The 23,774-nt window shown below is 45.9% G+C and overlaps 1 protein-coding gene across 7 annotated transcripts in view; it reads left to right on the top strand.

The window, feature by feature from the left end:
• Positions 1 to 23,774, top strand: part of zmym2 (zinc finger, MYM-type 2) — a 65,918-nt gene that overhangs the window by 25,950 nt on the left and 16,194 nt on the right. For all 7 annotated transcript variants that reach the window (XM_079517443.1, XM_079517449.1, XM_079517448.1 and 4 more), the window contains exons 4-16: positions 421 to 575; positions 1,770 to 1,918; positions 4,449 to 4,611; positions 9,380 to 9,592; positions 15,020 to 15,179; positions 16,021 to 16,136; positions 17,314 to 17,448; positions 18,798 to 18,948; positions 20,011 to 20,183; positions 22,109 to 22,274; positions 22,425 to 22,453; positions 22,803 to 22,944; positions 23,159 to 23,280. In XM_079517443.1, coding sequence (XP_079373569.1) covers positions 421 to 575; positions 1,770 to 1,918; positions 4,449 to 4,611; positions 9,380 to 9,592; positions 15,020 to 15,179; positions 16,021 to 16,136; positions 17,314 to 17,448; positions 18,798 to 18,948; positions 20,011 to 20,183; positions 22,109 to 22,274; positions 22,425 to 22,453; positions 22,803 to 22,944; positions 23,159 to 23,280 — 1,874 coding nt within the window. The remainder of the gene's footprint in view (positions 1 to 420; positions 576 to 1,769; positions 1,919 to 4,448; positions 4,612 to 9,379; positions 9,593 to 15,019; positions 15,180 to 16,020; positions 16,137 to 17,313; positions 17,449 to 18,797; positions 18,949 to 20,010; positions 20,184 to 22,108; positions 22,275 to 22,424; positions 22,454 to 22,802; positions 22,945 to 23,158; positions 23,281 to 23,774) is intronic.

Below are 23,774 nucleotides of genomic sequence, written 5' to 3'. Positions count from 1 at the left end.
ACCCCTACCGTGCACCCGCACCGTGCACCCCTACCGTGCACCCCTACCGTGCACCCGCACCGTGCACCCCTACCGTGCACGCACCCGCTTGACACAAACACAATTAGAGGCACCTGTCAGTTTCTTGCAGTTCTCAAGGAACTGACAGGTGCAGTCACACACACACACACACACACACACACACACACACACACACACACACACACACATCCAAAGATCACTCTCGTGCGTGCGTACACACACGCACGCACACGCACGCACACACACACATCCAAAGATCACTCTTGTGCGTGCGTGCGTACACACACACACGCATGCACACACACACACACACACACATTCATTCATCAGAGTTCTTCTCAGTCTTTCCATCATGCTGAGTTGCACCTGTATCCTCTGTATGTTGGTCCCTCCCTGCAGACTCCTGGATCTCCCAGTCGGCCTCCTTCCCTCGCAACCAGAAACAGCCTGGGGTGGACTCCCCGTCTCCCGCCACCTCCCTCACCAAGCCTCCCGGACAGTCCGCCTCGTCGTCCTCTTCCTCAGGGTCTCAGCAACAGCCCAGGACGGTCAAGGTACTCCTCGCTGTGTTTGCTACGGTCGGACCTCTGTAACTAGGGATGTCCCCATACACTTTGTTTCGTTTCCGATCCGATCCCGATACCACAATTTCTGTGTTCGCCGATACCGATACTGAATACTGAATACCGATACCAGTGTTCAAGTGTTGTGATCATCGTGTTGTGATTATAGCAGACTCCTCACTCATATGTGCAGTTTGCAGTTTGGGCAACTCCAAAGCAAACTCCACATGTCCCAACATTTTATTTACCTGCCATAGTGTCAACCCCTTACCCCTGTGTCGTATCGGTGGTTAGACTGGCATTTTCACCGATACCGACATGACCCGATATGACAAATAAGGGCCGATACTTTTCCGATACCGATACAGTATCGGGACATCTTTATCTGTAACCCTCTCGTTACTCACTCTGTGTTTCTACTAATGTTTTCATTTCAAAAGTACCCCCAGTTTGATCTGCATTAGGCCACTGCCCCCCCGTTTGATATCATCTAATTATAATCCTCTGTGTTCATTTAACCCATTTTGACCTGAGATCAGATTATAAAAATGTCTTCTACATCCTGACAGTTTTCTGAAAAAGCTATGTTTCTATGTCAGTCGTTCTTTGATTTTTCAAAAATAGCAGATCTACAAGTGGCGCGCTACGAGAAGACATTTTTAGAATCTGATCTCAGGTCAAAATGGGTTAAGCCAATCATAGCGGTGTTGACATTCAGTACAATAAGTGTGCTATTGCTTTTATTCTAGTTCAAATTATTTATCCAGATCGGGCAATCTTATTTTTTTGTTTTTTTTCCCAGTTTATTCGGGTTATCCTTCAGAACTGCATCAACACAAATAACTGACAGTTACTGCTAACTGTAGGTAGGCTAATATTAGCTAGCTACTGGACTACAGTAAAAATCACACCCGTGTGAAGTGAGAGGCGCTCTTATCATCCATCGTCATCATCATCATGATCATACCATCATCTCATTCCGGCCAATCACAATTTGCGTCCTCACTTTTGTCTTCAATGTGTTTGTGTTTACGTATTTTGATTGGACAAGAGGCATTCAAATGGGTGCTGCTGATACTATAGGCTATGGTCGCAGTGCGACTCGTTGTGAGCTTGTAGATCTGCTATTTTTGTGTCAAAGTGCCCCCTGCCCCCTCTAACACTCTCTCACGTCCCTGTCGTCAGGTCACCTGTGCCAACTGTAAGAAGCCGCTGAAGAAAGGCCAGACGGCCTACCAGCGTAAAGGATCAACACACCTGTTTTGCTCCACCACCTGCCTCTCCGCCTTCTCACACAAACCCGCCCCCAAGAAGAGCTGCACCATGTGTAAAAAGTATGACCGTATTCTGTTCTATTCTCCTCTGATGTTGAAGGTGTTCTGCCAGCACCGCTTGAACTGTGATTATTAAGCATTATGTTGTTATTGGGAACTCAGTGACCACTAACTATAGAAGCTGGCCTAAACTGTCTGTGTGTGTCACGCTGTAACAACACCGGCCCGCCACCAGAGGGCGCAGCTGTATCACACAAAAAAAAAAAAAAACACACACACACACACACACACACACACACACACAAAACTTAACTTAAAAAGAAAACTTTAAAAAAAACATTCTAAAAAAAACTTACAAAAAAACAGAAAACTTTAAACACACACACACACACACACACAAAACGTACGTACGTAATTTATTCTAAGTGTTATTGCAATTTACGAGCTGCGTTCGCTTCCCGCGTTCGCGAGTCTTACTTGTACTTTAGCTATTCAAATCAAATCAAACTTTATTTATAGAGCACATTTAAAACAATGGAGATTGACCAAAGTGCTGTACAGGGTGAGACAAACAAAAAGACAAACGTGAGACAATAAAAAGGCGGCTCTACAAGCTCATAGCACTCGTTCGCGCTTGTAGATGAATAGCTATTGAAAAATAGCACAGCACCGAGTGCCACGCTACGAGCTTGTAGATCTGCCTTCTTTTTTTTTATCGTGAAGATGAGTGCAAATCTTTTAATATATATTCTTTCACAGCGGACATTTTTAACCCAAATCTTTGCTTCTGGGGGGTCCCTGAAACATCAGTACATATTTTGAGATGGGGTTCCGCGGCCAATTTCATATATATTTTGGGGTCCTTGACATGAAATAGTTTGAGAACCACTGACATAGAAACATAGGTTTTTCGGAAATCTGTTTTTGTAATCGGCCTCAGGTCTAAATGGGTTGAAAGTTAGGTCTGTGCACGCAGCATCAGTTACGGGTGTGTTGAGCCTGTAGCATACTGCAGCCCAACATACATTTTGTTCGACTAGAGTAGATCAATGACAAAAACAAACCTTCAATTTATTCGGGTTATGCAACAAATATAGCTCCTTCAGAACTGCATCGACAGTCACTACTAACTGTAGGTAGGCTAATATTAGCTAGCTTCTGGACTACAGTAAAAAGCACACCTGTGTGAAGTGAGAGGTGCTCTTATCATCCATCGTAAGATGTTAGGCGGTGCCTTTCCGAATTTTGTTCGGCTAGTTTGAAAATCTTGGAGGTGCAAGAACATTGTGTATGTGATTGGTGCACTGGTGATTTCTATTTTATTTTTCGCAATCTGTCCGCGATGTGTGCAGTTTTGAAGAAACATTGGCTGAGGATAATCCTTCTTTGAGTGACAGCAAACACAGATGGCAATTAATTAATGGAGAGGGACAGACAGCACACACGTTGTCTGTCATCAGAAATGGCAAAATCTCAGAGACAGATTATGGCAACGCACAGTGGGTCTCTAACATTCAGAACTCGGAAGTATAAAAGTTCCTCTGGGCAGGTGTACTGTACCCTGGTGTCCACCTATGCTTTCTATGACATATAGGCAGCTCCCGGCAGGATCCGCCGGGAGAATCTAGACGCAGCTGCGCAACATGAGACTAACTAATGAGAGCGACAGAGAGAGAGAGGAGTGTGTGTGTACGTGTGTGCGTCAATTTAACAAAGGTGCAGACGATCAGAAATCAGCAGAGAGTGATCGATGTTTGCGCTACTCTATGCCGAATTGAAGTGGATTCGGACCCAGACTTTTTTTCTTTCTCCCTGGAAATAAAAACGTCTGGGTTTCCGAGGCTAGGTGTACTGCTGTCCCAGGCCATCACCTCCAGCTTGCAACTGCACCCCAGGAGTCATGTGTATAAACTTGGTCGTTTGCTGATCTTTAGACGTGCAGATAAACCCGAGCACAAAGTCTCGTTGCTATTCACCAGCAGCCTAGTGAACCCTATAGGAGCTCATCTGTGCTATGAGCAGATAGCCTCGCCCGAATCGGCTTGCACTCAATCGGAAGTATAACATTGGTTTTGTCCTTAGAACTTTGTTCAGCGCTGCCAAAAAAAGGTGTGTGTGTGTGTGTGTGTGTGTGTGTGTGTGTGTGTGTGTGTGTGTGTGTGTGTGTGTGTGTGTGTGTGTGTGTGTGTGTGTGTGTGTGTGTGTGTGTGTGTGTGTGTGTGTGTGTGTGTGTGTGTGTGTGTGTGTGTGTGTGTGTGTGTGTGTGTGTGTGTGTGTGTGTGTGTGTGTGTGTGTGTGTGTGTGTGTGTGTGTGAACAGTATGCATCTACATGGTACCTAAAAGTTGTTCACTTCCAATGTGCGCTTTTTATCTCTAACTGTGACCCCTACATACATGCTTGGCTGTGATTGTGAAAAGTCGTAACATAAGGTAGTCATAACGTAGTCATCATAAGAAAACACAGATACACTCATTGGCCCCTACGTACGTTTCGACGATCCAGTGTTTTAACATTTATCAATTACGGACTTACAGTATTGCGTACGTTTGTCATTTTGACCGTGTGTGCGTGTGTGTGTTTGGCTCCAGGGACATCACTACAATGAAGGGCACCATCGTGGCTCAGGTGGACTCCAGTGAGCAGTTCCAGGAGTTCTGCAGCACCGGGTGTCTGGGGGCCTACGAGAGCAAGCAGAACCCCCCCAAGTCTACCATCAAGACCAAGTGCACCGTGTGTGGCAAACTGACCGAGGTCAGTCTAACACAGTGACCCCTTTTAGCACAATCAGTGCCGGAAGTCCTTCAAAATAGGAGCTCTGGGGTGCCGGAAAGACATGGCCGCTTTTACTCGGAAACCCACGACCCGGAAACAATCCACTAAAAAAGGTTTACTTCACATAGCTAGCTTACATTGCGATTGTTTTAATTTATACGATATATGATCCAAAAAGCGTTCATATTTTGCGGGAGAGACGGATGAGGAGCAGAAATGAAGCGCCAGTATATCGATCCGTTCAACACCACGGAGAGCGCCCTGGATTAGGAGAGACGAGTCATTCTTTCCACCGCGCTAACGGCTAAGTCAATGGTAAGCTAACAATTGCCTAGAGTGTAGCATACGGTAGCCGAAAGGTGAACTGACAAATAAAAAAAAGGAAAAAATTCAGAATATTCTTATCTCGCCCCGTATCATTGAGGATGCGCTAAGACGTGTGAGGACATCGTATTTACGCGTCGATTGGGACCCCTAGGACGTGTGGCGACGTCCTATGGACGTCCTACGGAAACGGTTAACACCGGTTGGTTCCCAATGGGAACCGGTTCAGTTCTTTTTGGTTCTTTAGTCCTTGAGCCAGAGCTCCAACATTGGAACGTTAATTATGAATTGAGTGAGTTAACGTGTAGTGCTCGACAGAATCTGTATGCTGGAATATTCAGGGTGAGCGACAAAATTGCAGCCAGGAGAATGAGACTTGGCAGGACACTGCCAAAGACACCAGGAGCTGCCAGCCAGCAACCTGGTGCTGTGGAGAACCAACACATGGGCTCCGGTCACGAGGACGTCCCACACTAACATATGTGGATGTACTGAAGAAAGACGCAGGAGCTCAAAGCACCAACGAGCTGGTTGGATGTCTGGAGAACCAGGATGACTGGAGGCGACGATGGAGGGCTCGTCTGAGGACCACCTAGAGAGAAAACCATACCTATATTAGATTGTTATTCATTCAAGAACGACTGACATAGAAACATAGCTTTTTCAGAAAACTGTCAGGATGTAGAAGACATTTTTAGAATCTGATCTCAGGTCAAAATGGGGTTAAGGTATATAAACTTGCCACCTTAGGAACAGTGGTGTACTCAGCTCGTACTGTACATAGGGGTCTCATAGGCACTTGATTGTCTGTGCACACATTCGTGCTTCATAGGTGCCAGAAACACGAGAGTTGGGAGGGAGAAGGAGAACCTGTCGTACAATGAGTAGTATCTGAGAAGATTTTATTTATTTAGCAGATTAGTTCACTACTGTATATAGTCCTCCACATCTGAATCTTGACACAACTAAAGAGATAGACATGACTGACTGACTGACTGACTGGCTGGCTGACTGACTGACTGGCTGACTGACTGACTGACTGACTGGCTGGCTGGCTGACTGACTGACTGACTGACTGGCTGACTGGCTGACTGGCTGACTGACTGACTGACTGACTGACTGGCTGGCTGGCTGACTGGCTGACTGACTGACTGACTGGCTGACTGACTGACTGACTGGCTGGCTGGCTGGCTGACTGACTGACTGACTGGCTGGCTGGCTGGCTGACTGACTGACTGACTGACTGACTGACTGACTGACTGACTGGCCTTTCATGACTCACAGCCAGACAGCCCAATTAGACACAGCTGAGTCACAAGCATTTTTATGCACACATCTGCCCCCCCATGGCGTTCCTCGTGCAGCAACCATACTCTATAGCAGTGGTTCCCAAACCTTTTCGTGTCAAGGACCCCCAAATGAACATTTATTAGGCCACGGACCCCCCATTTGAAAACATGCCAGTGACCCCGATAAGGGAGGATTTTTACGGCTCTGGCATTGATTCCGAAACATGTTAATTTCATGGACCCCCAGTTTCACACGTATTATGCTATGGACCCCCCATTTAATGGCATTTCTATCTCTGGGACCCCAATTTATATTGTAAAACCACTGTTAATTTTACTCTGAGAGTTAACAGGTCCATTTGGTTCCATTTGTACACTCGGAGTTACAGACCCATAAGGGTCCATTTGGTTCCTAACTATCTCTAATTGAGCTAGGTACCCCCTGGAACTCCCTCAAGTACCCCTAGGGGTCCCCGGACCCCACCTTGGGAACCACTGCCCTATACTACCACAGCGCGGTTCTCTCCGTAAGAAAAGGACCTCCTACTCGCCATGTTGGCGCATTTGAATTCAGTATATTCCGGCATCTGGTGAACGTGAATGTCTTACGGCAACGTAGTCAAGACATAATGCACGTTAAAAGGATCCCTGGCTAAAATGATCAATATTTTATGTATTTTAGAAATGCTTCGTCTTTGTCTCAAGGAGGACAACGCACGTCGCAGCTCCTGGCAGGATCCGCCGGGAGAATCTAGACACAACTGTGCGACATGAGACTAATTAATTAGAGTGACAGAGAGAGAGGAGTGTGTGTGTGTGTGTGTGTGTGTGTGTGTGTGTGTGTGTGTGTGTGTGTGTGTGTGTGTGTGTGTGTGTGTGTGTGTGTGTGTGTGTGTGTGTGTGTGTGTGTGTGTGTGTGTGTGTGTGTGTGTGTGTGTGTGTGTGTGTGTGTGTGTGTGTGTGTGTGTGTGTGTGTGTGTGTGTGTGTGTGTACGTTTACGTTTGCGCTACTTTTTTCTCCCTGGAAATAAAAACGAGGTTTCCGAGGCTACAAGTTGACAAATTGCGACAGGTGTTGTCCCCCTTAAGTAAAAGACGAATCAAATATTTAAGGTGTTTTACCATATTTATTTTATTTTTTATTTTTTTTGGCTTTCGCCTTATTTTATATTTTTTTATGGAGGGACAGACAGTAGGCTGACAGGAAATGGGGAGAGAGATGAGGGGTGACATGCAGTGAGGGCCGTCGGGATCGGGAGTCGAACCCGCGGCACACTGCCAGGCTGGATTACCAGCCAGGGTGCCTGGACCGCTGAGCCACGGCCCAGACCATATTTATTTTTGTTATAGAAGACAATTATAAGGTATTAAGGCATATAAGGCTTATTAGCCAGAGATGCTTTCAAGTATGAAGGAAATTTGACAAAGCTGTAATTAATTATGTCCAAATAAGTCCGAAGATTGGGCAAAAAAACGGACGTTTGAAAGGGTTTTGTTTACCCCGACTAATACATTGTCCTGATATTGGAAATGGCATAACTGTGTTTACAGGACTTTTACTATCCAGCATATTAATCGGGTTAAGATGGGTGTGTTGAGATGCTTTCATTTTGTTGGAATGTGGCGGAAGTCCTCCGTGGACATCCATCCACCCAGGGTCCACTTCCATCCACATCATGGTTTATTTGGTGGCTTTAGTTTTAGTTTTTAGTTTGAATTTAAGCACTACTAGGATAAGCTCAGATATGGAGATATCTATCTGTCAGTCGTTGTCCCTTTATGCCCATATATGGAGATCCCTGATTTGTTTGCGCCTGATGCCCTGACGACACGTTGAGGTTAGACGACACACTCCATATTATTTTCACATAGCTCGCCCACCAGCCCTCTCTCTCTCACGCCAATTTTGATATAGGATAAGGATATGTCTCTTTTTCTCCCTATTCTTCTCTGCAATTTAAGGCATTTAGCAGGTCAACTCATCCAGGGCGACTTGCTATTAAAGTGCAAGGTCTGAGTAAGTGACGTGAACACTAGTCAACAAATGACAGGGTAAGTGGTCAAGCAAAATGAGAGACCCAACGATTCCCCCCATGAGCAAGCCATTTGTGACCGCGTCAAGGGCAAAACTCCCCTCTCGACACCTCGACAGGGCGGCCATCTGCCTTGAACGGCCGGGGTGAGAGTAAGAGAGAGAGAGAGAGCGGTGTACGGTACAGCAAACATCCCCAGGAAGAAGTTAACTTAATGACATGCATGGCACGACCAACATCTGCATGTTGTTACACCCGCCTTCTAATGAGAACGCAAACTCTGTCTGGGAAGAGCCACCCATCGACTAGTCTAATATACGGCAACCTTCCCCGAGTTTCTTCACTGGTCCGATCCAGAAGAACACAGTTTGCCGGCCACTGCTACAGAGCTGACAATGAGGTTATATCTTACCTTCTTCTCTGGAGTCCTGCCTCAGGGCGGACCAGAGGTAGAAAGCTGTTGTTCCCTGATGTCATCGCTATAGGGACACATGCTTCAGTAGGCAGGAACTGGGGGTGGCAATGAAGGACCGGGAAGTCTGGCGTAGCATTGTGGAATCCTAGCCCCATATGTGCCCTCTCCCTACCGACGAGTGAACTGAAGTCGGTTGGAAATTTTCGACCAGGGGAGGCTCCGGGGAGGCGCTAAAGCTTTTCAACTTCCTTGAAAAACATGCGAAACAACCGCTAGACGCTCGTGTAACCGTTTAAAGTTGGATTGCCTTTGCCGTTGTTGACGTTGAATTAGTGTAAACCCTTCACACCACTTCACGTTTTTGATTAATTGTTTAGAAAAGGTAAGAATCGTGGAATTGTGGAAACATGCGCCGTTTCTGAACGGGGTGGGAGGGGCCCTGTGTGTGACCTCATCTCGGAGCTACAGAATGAGCGTAGGGAGAGGGCACATATGGGGCTATGTGGAATCCATGATCTCGACCGCAGTCGAAAAATGATGATGACATCTGCATATGTAACTATCATCTATCAACAATTGAATTAATATGTTTGAGAACCACTGACATAGAAACGTGGGATTTCCAGAAAACTTAAATAAATACTTTCTCTCTCTCTCTTCTCCCCTCTCAATCGATGGACCGGCAGATCCGGCACGAGGTGAGCTTCAAAACGGTGACCCACAAGATCTGCAGCGACCAGTGCTTCAACCGGTACCGCATGGCCAACGGTCTGATCATGAACTGCTGCGAGCAGTGTGGAGACTACCTGCCCAGCCGAGCCACGGCCAACCACTTTGTTCTGGTGGACGGTCAGCAGAAACGCTTCTGCTGCCAGAACTGCATCAGGGACTTCAAACAGGTGAGCGTGGATTGATCAATGATCAATGATCTGTATTATCCAATCGTTTTGTTAACGCAAATAAGGATCGATTGTGTTGATACCAAGTACTTGTGTGTTGTATTTAGCTGTTTTCTTAACCCATTTTGGCCTGACATCGAAATTTAAAAATGTCTTGATAAATCATGACAGTTTTCTGAAATATCTATGTTCCAGCATGTCTTCTATAGAAGTCAGCATGTCTTCTATAGAAGACATGCTGACTTCTATAGAAGCCAGCATGTCTTCTATGGAAGCCAGCATGTCTTCTATGGAAGACATGCTGACTTCTATAGAAGCCAGCATGTCTTCTATGGAAGCCAGCATGTCTTCTATGGAAGCCAGCATGTCTTCTATAGAAGCCAGCATGTCTTCTATGGAAGCCAGCATGTCTTCTATGGAAGCCAGCATGTCTTCTATAGAAGCCAGCATGTCTTCTATAGAAGCCAGCATGTCTTCTATAGAAGCCAGCATGTCTTCTATAGAAGCCAGCATGTCTTCTATAGAAGCCAGCATGTCTTCTATGGAAGCCAGCATGTCTTCTATGGAAGCCAGCATGTCTTCCATAGAAGCCAGCATGTCTTCTATAGAAGCCAGCATGTCTTCTATGGAAGCCAGCATGTCTTCTATGGAAGCCAGCATGTCTTCTATGGAAGCCAGCATGTCTTCTATGGAAGCCAGCATGTCTTCTATGGAAGCCAGCATGTCTTCTATGGAAGCCAGCATGTCTTCTATGGAAGCCAGCATGTCTTCTATGGAAGTCAGCATGTCTTCTATAGAAGCCAGCATGTCTTCTATGGAAGCCAGCATGTCTTCTATGGAAGCCAGCATGTCTTCTATGGAAGACATGCTGACTTCTATAGAAGCCAGCATGTCTTCTATGGAAGCCAGCATGTCTTCTATGGAAGCCAGCATGTCTTCTATGGAAGCCAGCATGTCTTCTATGGAAGCCAGCATGTCTTCTATGGAAGCCAGCATGTCTTCTATAGAAGCCAGCATGTCTTCTATAGAAGCCAGCATGTCTTCTATAGAAGCCAGCATGTCTTCTATAGAAGCCAGCATGTCTTCTATAGAAGCCAGCATGTCTTCTATGGAAGCCAGCATGTCTTCTATGGAAGCCAGCATGTCTTCCATAGAAGCCAGCATGTCTTCTATAGAAGCCAGCATGTCTTCTATGGAAGCCAGCATGTCTTCTATGGAAGCCAGCATGTCTTCTATGGAAGCCAGCATGTCTTCTATGGAAGCCAGCATGTCTTCTATGGAAGCCAGCATGTCTTCTATGGAAGCCAGCATGTCTTCTATGGAAGCCAGCATGTCTTCTATGGAAGCCAGCATGTCTTCTATGGAAGCCAGCATGTCTTCTATGGAAGCCAGCATGTCTTCCATAGAAGCCAGCATGTCTTCTATAGAAGCCAGCATGTCTTCTATGGAAGCCAGCATGTCTTCTATGGAAGCCAGCATGTCTTCTATGGAAGCCAGCATGTCTTCTATAGAAGCCAGCATGTCTTCTATGGAAGCCAGCATGTCTTCTATGGAAGCCAGCATGTCTTCTATAGAAGCCAGCATGTCTTCTATGGAAGCCAGCATGTCTTCTATGGAAGCCAGCATGTCTTCTATAGAAGCCAGCATGTCTTCCATAGAAGCCAGCATGTCTTCTATAGAAGCCAGCATGTCTTCTATAGAAGCCAGCATGTCTTCTATGGAAGCCAGCATGTCTTCTATGGAAGCCAGCATGTCTTCTATGGAAGCCAGCATGTCTTCTATGGAAGCCAGCATGTCTTCTATAGAAGCCAGCATGTCTTCTATGGAAGCCAGCATGTCTTCTATGGAAGCCAGCATGTCTTCTATGGAAGCCAGCATGTCTTCTATGGAAGCCAGCATGTCTTCTATGGAAGCCAGCATGTCTTCTATGGAAGCCAGCATGTCTTCCATGGAAGCCAGCATGTCTTCTATAGAAGCCAGCATGTCTTCTATGGAAGCCAGCATGTCTTCTATGGAAGCCAGCATGTCTTCTATGGAAGCCAGCATGTCTTCTATGGAAGCCAGCATGTCTTCTATGGAAGCCAGCATGTCTTCTATGGAAGCCAGCATGTCTTCTATGGAAGCCAGCATGTCTTCTATAGAAGCCAGCATGTCTTCCATGGAAGCCAGCATGTCTTCTATGGAAGCCAGCATGTCTTCCATGGAAGCCAGCATGTCTTCTATGGAAGCCAGCATGTCTTCTATGGAAGCCAGCATGTCTTCTATGGAAGCCAGCATGTCTTCTATGGAAGCCAGCATGTCTTCTATGGAAGCCAGCATGTCTTCTATGGAAGCCAGCATGTCTTCTATGGAAGCCAGCATGTCTTCTACGGAAGCCAGCATGTCTTCTATAGAAGCCAGCATGTCTTCCACGGAAGCCAGCATGTCTTCTATGGAAGCCAGCATGTCTTCCATAGAAGCCAGCATGTCTTCTATAGAAGCCAGCATGTCTTCTATAGAAGCCAGCATGTCTTCCACAGAAGCCAGCATGTCTTCTATGGAAGCCAGCATGTCTTCCATAGAAGCCAGCATGTCTTCTATAGAAGCCAGCATGTCTTCTATGGAAGCCAGCATGTCTTCTATGGAAGCCAGCATGTCTTCTATGGAAGCCAGCATGTCTTCTATGGAAGCCAGCATGTCTTCTATGGAAGCCAGCATGTCTTCCATGGAAGCCAGCATGTCTTCTATAGAAGCCAGCATGTCTTCTATGGAAGCCAGCATGTCTTCTATGGAAGCCAGCATGTCTTCTATGGAAGCCAGCATGTCTTCTATGGAAGCCAGCATGTCTTCTATGGAAGCCAGCATGTCTTCTATGGAAGCCAGCATGTCTTCTATGGAAGCCAGCATGTCTTCTATGGAAGCCAGCATGTCTTCCACGGAAGCCAGCATGTCTTCTACGGAAGCCAGCATGTCTTCTATGGAAGCCAGCATGTCTTCTATGGAAGCCAGCATGTCTTCTATGGAAGCCAGCATGTCTTCTATAGAAGCCAGCATGTCTTCTATGGAAGCCAGCATGTCTTCCATAGAAGCCAGCATGTCTTCTATAGAAGCCAGCATGTCTTCTATAGAAGCCAGCATGTCTTCTATGGAAGCCAGCATGTCTTCTATGGAAGCCAGCATGTCTTCTATGGAAGCCAGCATGTCTTCTATGGAAGCCAGCATGTCTTCTATGGAAGCCAGCATGTCTTCTATGGAAGCCAGCATGTCTTCTATAGAAGCCAGCATGTCTTCTATGGAAGCCAGCATGTCTTCTATGGAAGCCAGCATGTCTTCTATGGAAGCCAGCATGTCTTCTATGGAAGCCAGCATGTCTTCTATGGAAGCCAGCATGTCTTCTATGGAAGCCAGCATGTCTTCCATGGAAGCCAGCATGTCTTCTATAGAAGCCAGCATGTCTTCTATGGAAGCCAGCATGTCTTCTATGGAAGCCAGCATGTCTTCTATGGAAGCCAGCATGTCTTCTATGGAAGCCAGCATGTCTTCTATGGAAGCCAGCATGTCTTCTATGGAAGCCAGCATGTCTTCTATGGAAGCCAGCATGTCTTCTATAGAAGCCAGCATGTCTTCCATGGAAGCCAGCATGTCTTCTATAGAAGCCAGCATGTCTTCTATGGAAGCCAGCATGTCTTCTATGGAAGCCAGCATGTCTTCTATGGAAGCCAGCATGTCTTCTATGGAAGCCAGCATGTCTTCTATGGAAGCCAGCATGTCTTCTATGGAAGCCAGCATGTCTTCTATGGAAGCCAGCATGTCTTCTATGGAAGCCAGCATGTCTTCTATGGAAGCCAGCATGTCTTCTATAGAAGCCAGCATGTCTTCCACGGAAGCCAGCATGTCTTCTATGGAAGCCAGCATGTCTTCCATAGAAGCCAGCATGTCTTCTATAGAAGCCAGCATGTCTTCTATAGAAGCCAGCATGTCTTCCACAGAAGCCAGCATGTCTTCTATGGAAGCCAGCATGTCTTCCATAGAAGCCAGCATGTCTTCTATAGAAGCCAGCATGTCTTCTATGGAAGCCAGCATGTCTTCTATGGAAGCCAGCATGTCTTCTATGGAAGCCAGCATGTCTTCTATGGAAGCCAGCATGTCTTCTATGGAAGCCAGCATGTCTTCTATGGAAGCCAGCATGTCTTCCATGGAAGCCAGCATGTCTTCTATAGAAGCCAGCATGTCTTCTATGGAAGCCAGCATGTCTTCTATGGAAGCCAGCATGTCTTCTATGGAAGCCAGCATGTCTTCTATGGAAGCCAGCATGTCTTCTATGGAAGCCAGCATGTCTTCTATGGAAGCCAGCATGTCTTCTATGGAAGCCAGCATGTCTTCTATGGAAGCCAGCATGTCTTCTATGGAAGCCAGCATGTCTTCCACAGAAGCCAGCATGTCTTCTACGGAAGCCAGCATGTCTTCTATGGAAGCCAGCATGTCTTCTATGGAAGCCAGCATGTCTTCTATGGAAGCCAGCATGTCTTCTATGGAAGCCAGCATGTCTTCTATGGAAGCCAGCATGTCTTCCATAGAAGCCAGCATGTCTTCTATAGAAGCCAGCATGTCTTCTATGGAAGCCAGCATGTCTTCTATGGAAGCCAGCATGTCTTCTATGGAAGCCAGCATGTCTTCTATGGAAGCCAGCATGTCTTCTATGGAAGCCAGCATGTCTTCTATGGAAGCCAGCATGTCTTCTATGGAAGCCAGCATGTCTTCTATGGAAGCCAGCATGTCTTCTATGGAAGCCAGCATGTCTTCTATGGAAGCCAGCATGTCTTCTATGGAAGCCAGCATGTCTTCTATGGAAGCCAGCATGTCTTCTATGGAAGCCAGCATGTCTTCTATGGAAGCCAGCATGTCTTCTATGGAAGCCAGCATGTCTTCTATGGAAGCCAGCATGTCTTCTATGGAAGCCAGCATGTCTTCTATGGAAGCCAGCATGTCTTCTATGGAAGCCAGCATGTCTTCTATGGAAGCACGGCATGGCACAGAAAATAGGCTATTTTCGGTTATTAGTTATAATGAGTTTATTTGAAGTGGCAAACTAGCAATAGAATATGTTCAATCTTCCAAGAAACCTCTAATCATGGATATTTAATGAAAGCAAAGGGCAAAGCCTCAACTGGCTGGCTTTATGGCTATCACAATATTATCATTATTGTACATATTGCTTGTTTATGAAACACAGCACTAGTGTGAGAGGTGGGGGTCCTTTCACAAAGTTTCACAAATTGCAGATTAGGACATGATGGGCTGACAAAACTATTCCGTTTTGAGATTGTATTCTTGCTTTAATGAGTTTAATCCATGCTTGTTGCCTCTAGCCTTGTTGCCACAACTGTGCAGCATCACAGGGGTGAATAAAACCTTCTTCTTCTTCTTCCTCTCGTCTCTGTCCCTCAGGCTCACAGTAAGCTGGCGAGCTGTGTGACCTGCAAGACCCTAATAAAGACAGGCGACGTTCTCCACAGCCTGGGGGCCGGAGGCACCATGGCGTCCTACTGCTCCGTGGCGTGCATGAACAAGGCCAAGACGCCGGCCATCACCCCCCCCACTACGCAGAGTGAGTACCGGTCCTCACCCCCTCCCCACCACGCAAAGTGAGTACATCAACATAAATAAATACCCCCCGGGCCACCACCAACAATGAAACAACATATTTTCAGATGGGGGTCGGTCGGCCAAATACATATAATTGTTGGGGTTCTTGACATGAAATATTGAGAACCACTGATATAGAAACATGAGGTTTTTCATGAGAAAACTGTCATGATTTAGAAGACTTTGTTTTTTAAATTTCGACGTCAGGCCTAAATGGGTTAAGGAAAGGTCAGGGCTCTGTGCAGAACGTAAAGATTCTTCTCATTTCAACAAAGCATTTCTTTACGGCGGAGCTCTAGAATTGAGATTTCCAGTCACTACTATATTGTACTGTATATAGGGAAGAGAATTGGTTTAGGGTCAGAGGCCTTGTTTGAGGGTAGCATGGTCATGTAACCGGACTCAGCCAGATTGCGGCAGTATTGAGTTCACCAGTTCCCTCCTCCTGCCTGCATCTGGGATCTCTCAGGCAGAAACGATGAATCCGGAAGCAGCGGGACAAACATTTTATATCTCCATAATAAGTTTGAGTTGTAGTCTTGTTAGGTTGTGTTTACATTTGCGCTGTGGCAGCTCTTCAATATGTCATAAGATCCCGCCTCTAGCGGCCTCATACAGCCGCATATCGCTCCTCTAGCGGCCTCATACAGCCGCATATCGCTCCGGCCAGAATTGGACCGGAGTACATCATCTCTACCTGAGAGTTCCCAGACTCTCCCTGCTGGCAGAATGCTAATGTTGTCCAGCAGGGGGAGTGGTTTCACCAGGCTAATGGTCATGTGCATCTCTGTGTTTGTGTGCAGACCCAGAGCCAACGTGTCATTACTGTAAGACCAAGTCCCTGCCTCAGTACCAGGCCACGCTGCCGGAGGGGAACGTCCTCAACTTCTGCAGCTCAACGTGTGTCTCCAAGTTCCAGGTCTGTTCCTCCTCGCATCATCAAACCCCATGTTGTCTCGGTGTCTACAGCTGCCATAGATCGTCGCAGTCCCGCCCCCTCGAGAGACCCGGAAAATAAATCCCCCGTTCATTTTCCTCATAGACTTTTCAGAAAGTATTTATGATTTGTTGTCATGATTTGTCACGACTCGAGTTGGCTTCGTACGACGCTTATAAGGTCTTTAAATAAATACGTTTTGAAATGTCTCTGGGAAAAATGCATTGGGAACTATTTCCTGGGCCTGGCGTCGTCATGAAAGGGGGCGGGACTGCGACGCTCTATTGAGGTGCCCTTTTGAACATGCAGAAATTGAGGAATTCCATGACCAAAATAATAATGTTTTTTTCACTGGGACATTTTCACTTTAATGAAGATTTCTGAAGATGCATGTAATGGCATGCCAAAAATAAAATGCCAGGTTAAAAGTGGTTAAAACACCCCGAACGCCCAGGGTTATTTAATCTTTATTATTAAATCAGAGGTTATTTAATCCATTAAATCATAGCGCCCGGCGATTTATAGCAGCGGAGCACATTTAGCGACGGACCGGATGCTTTCCCGGATGTGGCTGAAGTAGCTTGAAGTCACCAAAACACTCTCGATGCGATCGACAACAACGGGAGGTATGATTAATTCTAACGCGACTAGCTACGGGACCGCGATGGGCCGTCTAACACAGGATCTTTTCTTAGAATTGGACGGAATGATTTAGATCAAGAGTTATTAATGTTTTAAGATTTTCGATCTCGTCGGCTAAATCGATGACGTCCCACCGGAAAGCAACAAGACACTCCCAGCCTGTGGAGCGATGCGTCCTTTTGATCAATCTCCGTCCTGAGCGCTGGGCGTTACTAATTGATAGGGCGGAGAACTCCGTCCTTGCCGCTCAGGGTGTTAATTGGTGCCTGATTGAAGATGCAAGATGCTATCCATGGTCCTTTGAAAACCAAAGCCTGAATGCTTAGCTAGCTACGGCCATAAACCGTAATTATGAGGATGTTGATATTGTCTTTATCTTTCTAAGGGAGCACTTGTGTGCATTTATTTATTTATTTCATAATAAGTGTATTATTATTATTATTTCCCAGTTATGGTGGGATAATATTCTCCAGTTCCAACAGTGTTTATAAGACTTCCATTTATGGATTATTTCCAGAATGCTCCAACGCTCCAGACGACCACCACCAACGGCCAGCCGCCCCTCCCCCCCTCTACGACCAGCAGCATCCAGCTCAAATGTAATTACTGCAAAGGAGCCTTCAGTCTGAAGCCTGAGACCTTGGACTGGGAGGTGAGACCCATCGATTGATTGATTGATTGCATACTTTATTAGTCAGAAATGTAAGCAGCACGGAGGTACAGTAAAATACTTACCTATCTTGTGCCTTCAAGGAGCTTTTGCCCCTTATTGCTAAACATTTTTGAGTCACTCCAAGGAACAGCAATGTCTGTCCTAACCTATGTGACTATGTTTAGAGTACCAGTAGGGGCAAAGGTGGCGCTGTTGTGCCAGAAACAGAGAGAGAGAGATAGAGGGAGAGGGGAGTTGCACCACTCAGTTCACGCTGGTGTGATTTTTTTTGTACTATTTTGAAAAACATTTAAAAATAGTTAAAATAGCCGATCTACAGCTCACAACAGGTTTATCTCCGAAGAGCATCCTGAAGGATCCAATTTAATTACTTCAGTGACCCTTCTACCAATGACAGTCAATGGAGCGTCCTCACAAAGTCTGTCTGTCTGTCTGTCTGTCTGTCTGTCTGTCTGACTGACTGACTGACTGACTGATAAGGTGTACCAGTTCTGTAGTGATATGTGTGTGTATTTCAGGATAAGGTGTACCAGTTCTGTAGTACGATGTGTGTGTTTTAGGATAAGGTGTACCAGTTCTGTAGTACGATGTGTGTGTTTTAGGATAAGGTGTACCAGTTCTGTAGTAAGACATGCTGTGTGTGTGTGTCTTCAGGACAAGGTGTACCAGTTCTGTAGTAAGATGTGTGTGTGTATTTTAGGACAAGGTGTACCAGTTCTGTAGTAAGATGTGTGTGTGTGTGTGTGTGTGTGTGTGTGTGTGTGTGTGTGTGTGTGTCTTCAGGACAAGGTGTACCAGTTCTGTAGTAAGACGTGTGTGTGTGTCTTCAGGACAAGGTGTACCAGTTCTGTAGTAAGATGTGTGTGTGTGTGTGTATTTTAGGACAAGGTGTACCAGTTCTGTAGTAAGATGTGTGTGTGTGTCTTCAGGACAAGGTGTACCAGTTCTGTAGTAAGACATGCTGTGTGTGTGTCTTCAGGACAAGGTGTACCAGTTCTGTAGTAAGATGTGTGTGTGTGTGTGTGTGTGTGTGTGTATTTTAGGACAAGGTGTACCAGTTCTGTAGTAAGACGTGTGTGTGTGTGTCTTCAGGACAAGGTGTACCAGTTCTGTAGTAAGATGTGTGTCTTCAGGACAAGGTGTACCAGTTCTGTAGTAAGATGTGTGTGTGTGTCTTCAGGACAAGGTGTACCAGTTCTGTAGTAAGATGTGTGTGTGTGTCTTCAGGACAAGGTGTACCAGTTCTGTAGTAAGATGTGTGTGTGTGTGTGTGTATTTTAGGATAAGGTGTACCAGTTCTGTAGTAAGACGTGTGTGTGTCTCTTCAGGACAAGGTGTACCAGTTCTGTAGTAGGACATGCTGTGAGGACTACAAGAAGCTGCACTGCATCGTGACGTTCTGTGAGTACTGCCAGGAGGAGAAGACGCTCCACGAGACGGTCCAAATCTCCGGCGTCAAGAGACCCTTCTGTAGCGAAGGTACTGTTACTGTACTCTACTGTTACTGTACTCTGCTGTTACTGTACTCTACTCTTACTGTACTCTACTGTTACTGTAGTCTACTCTTACTGTACTTTACTCTTACTGTACTCTACTGCAGGGGTTCTCAACGTTTTTGGCCGGGGACCCCCGGAAATGCTTTGGCAACGTCTCGGGACCCCCGCCCCGCCCCCTCCCGACCCCCAATATAAATTGACTGCTACAATAACCTTAACCCATTTTGGGCGGGAACCCCTTTTGGTGTTTTAAGCATTATGTTATAATTTAGCTATTTAAAAATAGCAGATCTACAAGCTCATAGCGCGCCACCGAGTGGCGCGCTACGAGCTTGTAGGTCTGCTATTTTTGAAAAATCGTGAAAATAAAAATTAAAAAAAAATCTTTTTTTTTTTCTTTTTTTTGAAAATAATTTGGGGACCCCCTAAAATAATTTGGCGACCCCCCGAGGGGTCGTGACCCACGGGTTGAGAACCCCTGCTCTACTGCATTGATTCTCAACCTGTTTAACAGTTCTACTGCGTAACCCGTGTTCACCGCTATTTAATCCATGTGTCGGTGCTGCGTAATACCCCAAAACCACTATTTGTTTAATGTGTTTAATTCGCCGTTTTTTTTTAATAATTAAAAAGAAAGAGCGGATTTGTCGCGGACCTGGTGACGAGGCCGCCGCGTTATCATGACGATACCGGAAATCAAGCCATGCTCTCTGGGCTGCTAGGGCTTCTGGGAAAATGCGTTCAATGCAAATGAACGGTGGGTTTGTTTGTCTTCCCCCATCTCTCTCCCCATTTCCTGTCAGCCTACTGTCTGTCCCTCCATAAAAAATATAAAATAAAGGCGAAAGCCACAAAAATTTATAAAAATATATATATTTTACTCATAATCAGAGCTTCCGTTCTCCAGAAATTTTGCAAGAGGCAACAGTCATGGCAACACGAGAGACTACTGCACCTGGGGAACATATTGGGAGGCCATATTGTTGTTCATACATTCTCATCGTTTCTCTCCTCTCCTCTCCTCTCCTCTCCTCTCCTCTCCCAGGCTGCAAGTTGCTGTTCAAGCAGGACTTTGTGAGGCGTCTGGGCTTGAAGTGTGTGAGCTGTAATCACTGCAACCAGCTGTGCAAGAGAGGGGTGACCAGGCAACTGGGGGGGATGACCAGGGACTTCTGCAGCGAACCCTGCGCCAAGAGGTTCAACGACTGGTACTATAAGGTCAGTCCCATGTGGTGGACGGTGGTTCTTTTTTTTTTTTATATAATTTTTATCCCACGATTTTGAAACCCATTTTTTTCACCCAGTGTCAATTATCTAATGTAATCCTGTAATCTAATGTAACACCTCCTCTGCCAACCTGGGGGGGCAGCGGAATGACCTCATGCCTCCTTCTATGCATGAGGAGTCCAAGCCGCTTCTTTTCACCTTGACTGGGGAGAGTTTCCCCGGCCGGACGTAGCTCGTGGAAGGAACACATTATTCTGACCCTCCATAAGGCGCCCCGGCTGGCCAGGGGGAGGTAGTTTAGAGACCAGGACTACGGCATGTTTTTATGAGGGTACCTACCCTAGGGGACACGGGGTGAACATGCAAACTCCACACAGAAAGGCCCTTTTGCCAACCCCGCCTCGGGTATGGGCACTGATGGACCTTCTAGCTGTGAGGCGACAGCACTAATGACTGTGCCACCATGCCCCCTGGTGGTGGTTCTTAAGCCCCATTTATTACTTATACTTTATAATCTACACGTTTTATAATGTTTTATAATGTTTTATAATGCATCCATTGAGAGTTTAGAGATCTGCACATTTCGGTGGCGCGCTATGAGCTTGTAGATCTGCTATTTTTCAATAGTTCCAACAGTTTTCTGAAAAACCCATGTTTCTATGTCAGTGGTTCTCAAACTATTTCATGTCAAGGACCCCCACAATTATCTGTATTTGGCTGCGGACCCCCATCTGAAAATATGTTCCAGGGATGTTCAGAATGGGTTAAGCATGCTGTGTGATGTTAAATGATTACAATTTACAATTTAGGCATTTAGCAGACGCTCTTAATCCAGAGCGACTTACATTAGGCAAGAACAAAAGTATGGGAATACATCACATATATAAAATGCATTTATCATGAAACATGCGTAAGCTAAGAACGTAACTAGAACATATCTATATAATGACACTATACATATAAACTATACATATATACTATACTATGCTATACATATGTACTATGAAGTGCTATGACTACATACAATGCAATTATTGTGCTGTCTACATGACATGCTATAAGTCTGTTTCAAATGCTATCTCAGTCTAAAACGTCTAAAATCTAAGGGGGTAGGATAAGTGCTATGGGCCATGGTGGAGTCTGAAAAGGTGGGTTTTCAGACTACGGCGGAAGATTGAGAGTGATGCTGCAGTTCTGATTGCAACGGGGAGTGCATTCCACAGTTTTGGGGCCAAAATGATGATAACTAATAATGAGGATGGTAGTTTATGTTTAAGTGTGATTGAGGCGTGAACAGGGACTTCTGCCTCAGTCATACAGGATGGTTCATTATGATGATAATTGTGATTAGAAATGAACGTTTACAAGCTCCTGTGAATAAAGCTCCCTTATGGCTCAACACGGTAATGCATCAACCACATTACCACGTACTCTCATGGTGATGTCCCCTCATAACTGTCCTATTCTAAATACATTTGATTAGTATTATCGAGCTTCCCCCTTCATCCAGAGATGGCATTCACACTCCTTTCTGTGGAACATGGTCGGATAGATAGATAGATAGATAGATAGATAGATGTGGCAGCGGTGGCCGAACGGATTGCTGAGCGGTCTTGATACCGGAAGGTCGCTAGTTCGAATCAGCGGTCCGACACGTTAAAATTACCACCGCTGAAGTGCCCTTGAACAAGGCATTGAACCACTACGATGAAATGTTCTATGAGCAGGGCCTGGCTGGAAACAAGTTATTGAGCTTAGCCCAGATACCCTGGGTAAATATAGTAATCATTTAATTTCATTTCATTAGAAGTGGGCTTGTGTGGAACGATGCTAACAGCTGGTTGAATCATTATCCCACCACCAGCCAGTGTGTCGCCAGCTGTGTGTATTCATGCCTCCCCCCCGGTGTCCACTAGGCGGCGCGGTGCGACTGCTGCAAGGTGCAGGGCAACCTGACGGAGTCGGTCCAGTGGAGGACGGAGATGAAGCACTTCTGTGACCAGCAGTGTCTGCTCCGCTTCTACTGCCAGCAGAACGAGCCTATCATGGTCACGCAGAAAGGTCCCGAGAACACCAGCCTAGGTACAGTAGCTGCTCTGTGTGTGTGCGTGCGGGCGCGTGCGCGTGTCCTATACATTTCGACCATAGTTGCAGTTAATCCTGTGGGTGTGTCTGGTTGTTAATGTTAATTGTATTCTTTACATTGTTTTGATGTATTCCTTCTATCACCAGGGTTTGACATGCCATCAGCCAAACTAGGGGTGAGTAGTAATACATGTACTGGATTTTTTTACACAATTAAACAAATGAAATGTTACTCGGGCTACTCGGGTTCAGCAGGCAAAGACTAAATTAAGAAAATAGCCAATCTACAAGCCGATCTACAATCTCACAACGCGCTGCGACGCGTTGTGGGCTTGTAGATCGGCTATTTTCAGCAAGTGAACAAAACAAACAGTCATTATGACGGCATCAAGGCCCGCCAAAACACATTTTGTTAGACTAAATCAACTGTAGATTTAGTCGAACAACACTAAAATTTAGTCGACTAACACTAAAACATTCCAGGTGACTAAAATGTGACTAAAACTCTTCATTCCATGGTCGTAGGTGGTGAACCAGGGTACGGGGGCGAGCACAGCATCAGGGCCGCTGAAGGACGTGAAGAACAAAGCTGTTCTCTGCAAACCTCTCACTCTCACAAAGGCCACCTACTGCAAACCTCACATGCAGAGCAAGCTCTTACAGACAGGTATAAGATTATTATTATTTGATGGGGGTTTTTATATTTTATTTATTGTTATTAAGCACTTTGTTTAACTATTGTTACTAGTGATAGTGGTAGTAGTAGGAAATGTTGTTATACAAGTTGTTTACACCGTGTGTGTGTGTGTGTGTGTGTGTGTGTGTGTGTGTGTGTGTGTGTGTGTGTGTGTGTGTGTGTGTGTGTGCGCGTGTGCTGTCAGATGTGGACGACGGTGTGAAGAGGGAGTACATTCCCGTGCCGATTCCTGTACCCGTCTTCATCCCAGTACCCATGAGCCTCTACTCCCAGGTCACGCCATCGCTGTTCCCCATGCCTCTACCGGTAAGAAAACGCAGCGTATGCCAGGGGTTCCCAAACCTTTTTGGCCCAGGTACCCCTTGGGGGGTACCTATTTCCAGGTACCCCCTCATCCTCGCAACACCGATAAGCACCGATATGAGCTTGTAGATCTGTTATTTTTCAATAGCTAAAATATAACATAATGCTTAAAACACCAAAACGGGTTCCCGCCGAGAATGGCATGTCTTTTAAAAGGACAGCAGGTTTTGCTCTCAAACCATAGCTGATAAAGGGACTACCAGGAAAGCTCTCCTCCGCTCCCCTCATTACGGAGGACTGCACACAGTGCTCGGCCTCACACCTGCATAAAATATGTCCCCAAATTGATTCACGTTTCGTGCAATTAGGTTTTTAATTTGCCGGGTTAAATTCTCGAGGAGACAAACCATTACATTTACAAAATAAAAGGACAGGAATTTCCCAATAGATTGCACTCATCCAACAACGATTTCCCAAGCCTTGCTGACTCGAGCGTA

Source organism: Electrona antarctica (genome assembly GCF_951216825.1).
Source record: "Electrona antarctica genome assembly, chromosome: 13".
In the NCBI taxonomy this organism is placed as follows: Eukaryota; Metazoa; Chordata; class Actinopteri; order Myctophiformes; family Myctophidae; genus Electrona; species Electrona antarctica.
Note: the sequence above shows the minus strand (reverse complement) of the source record. Positions and strands in the feature narration are given on the sequence as shown.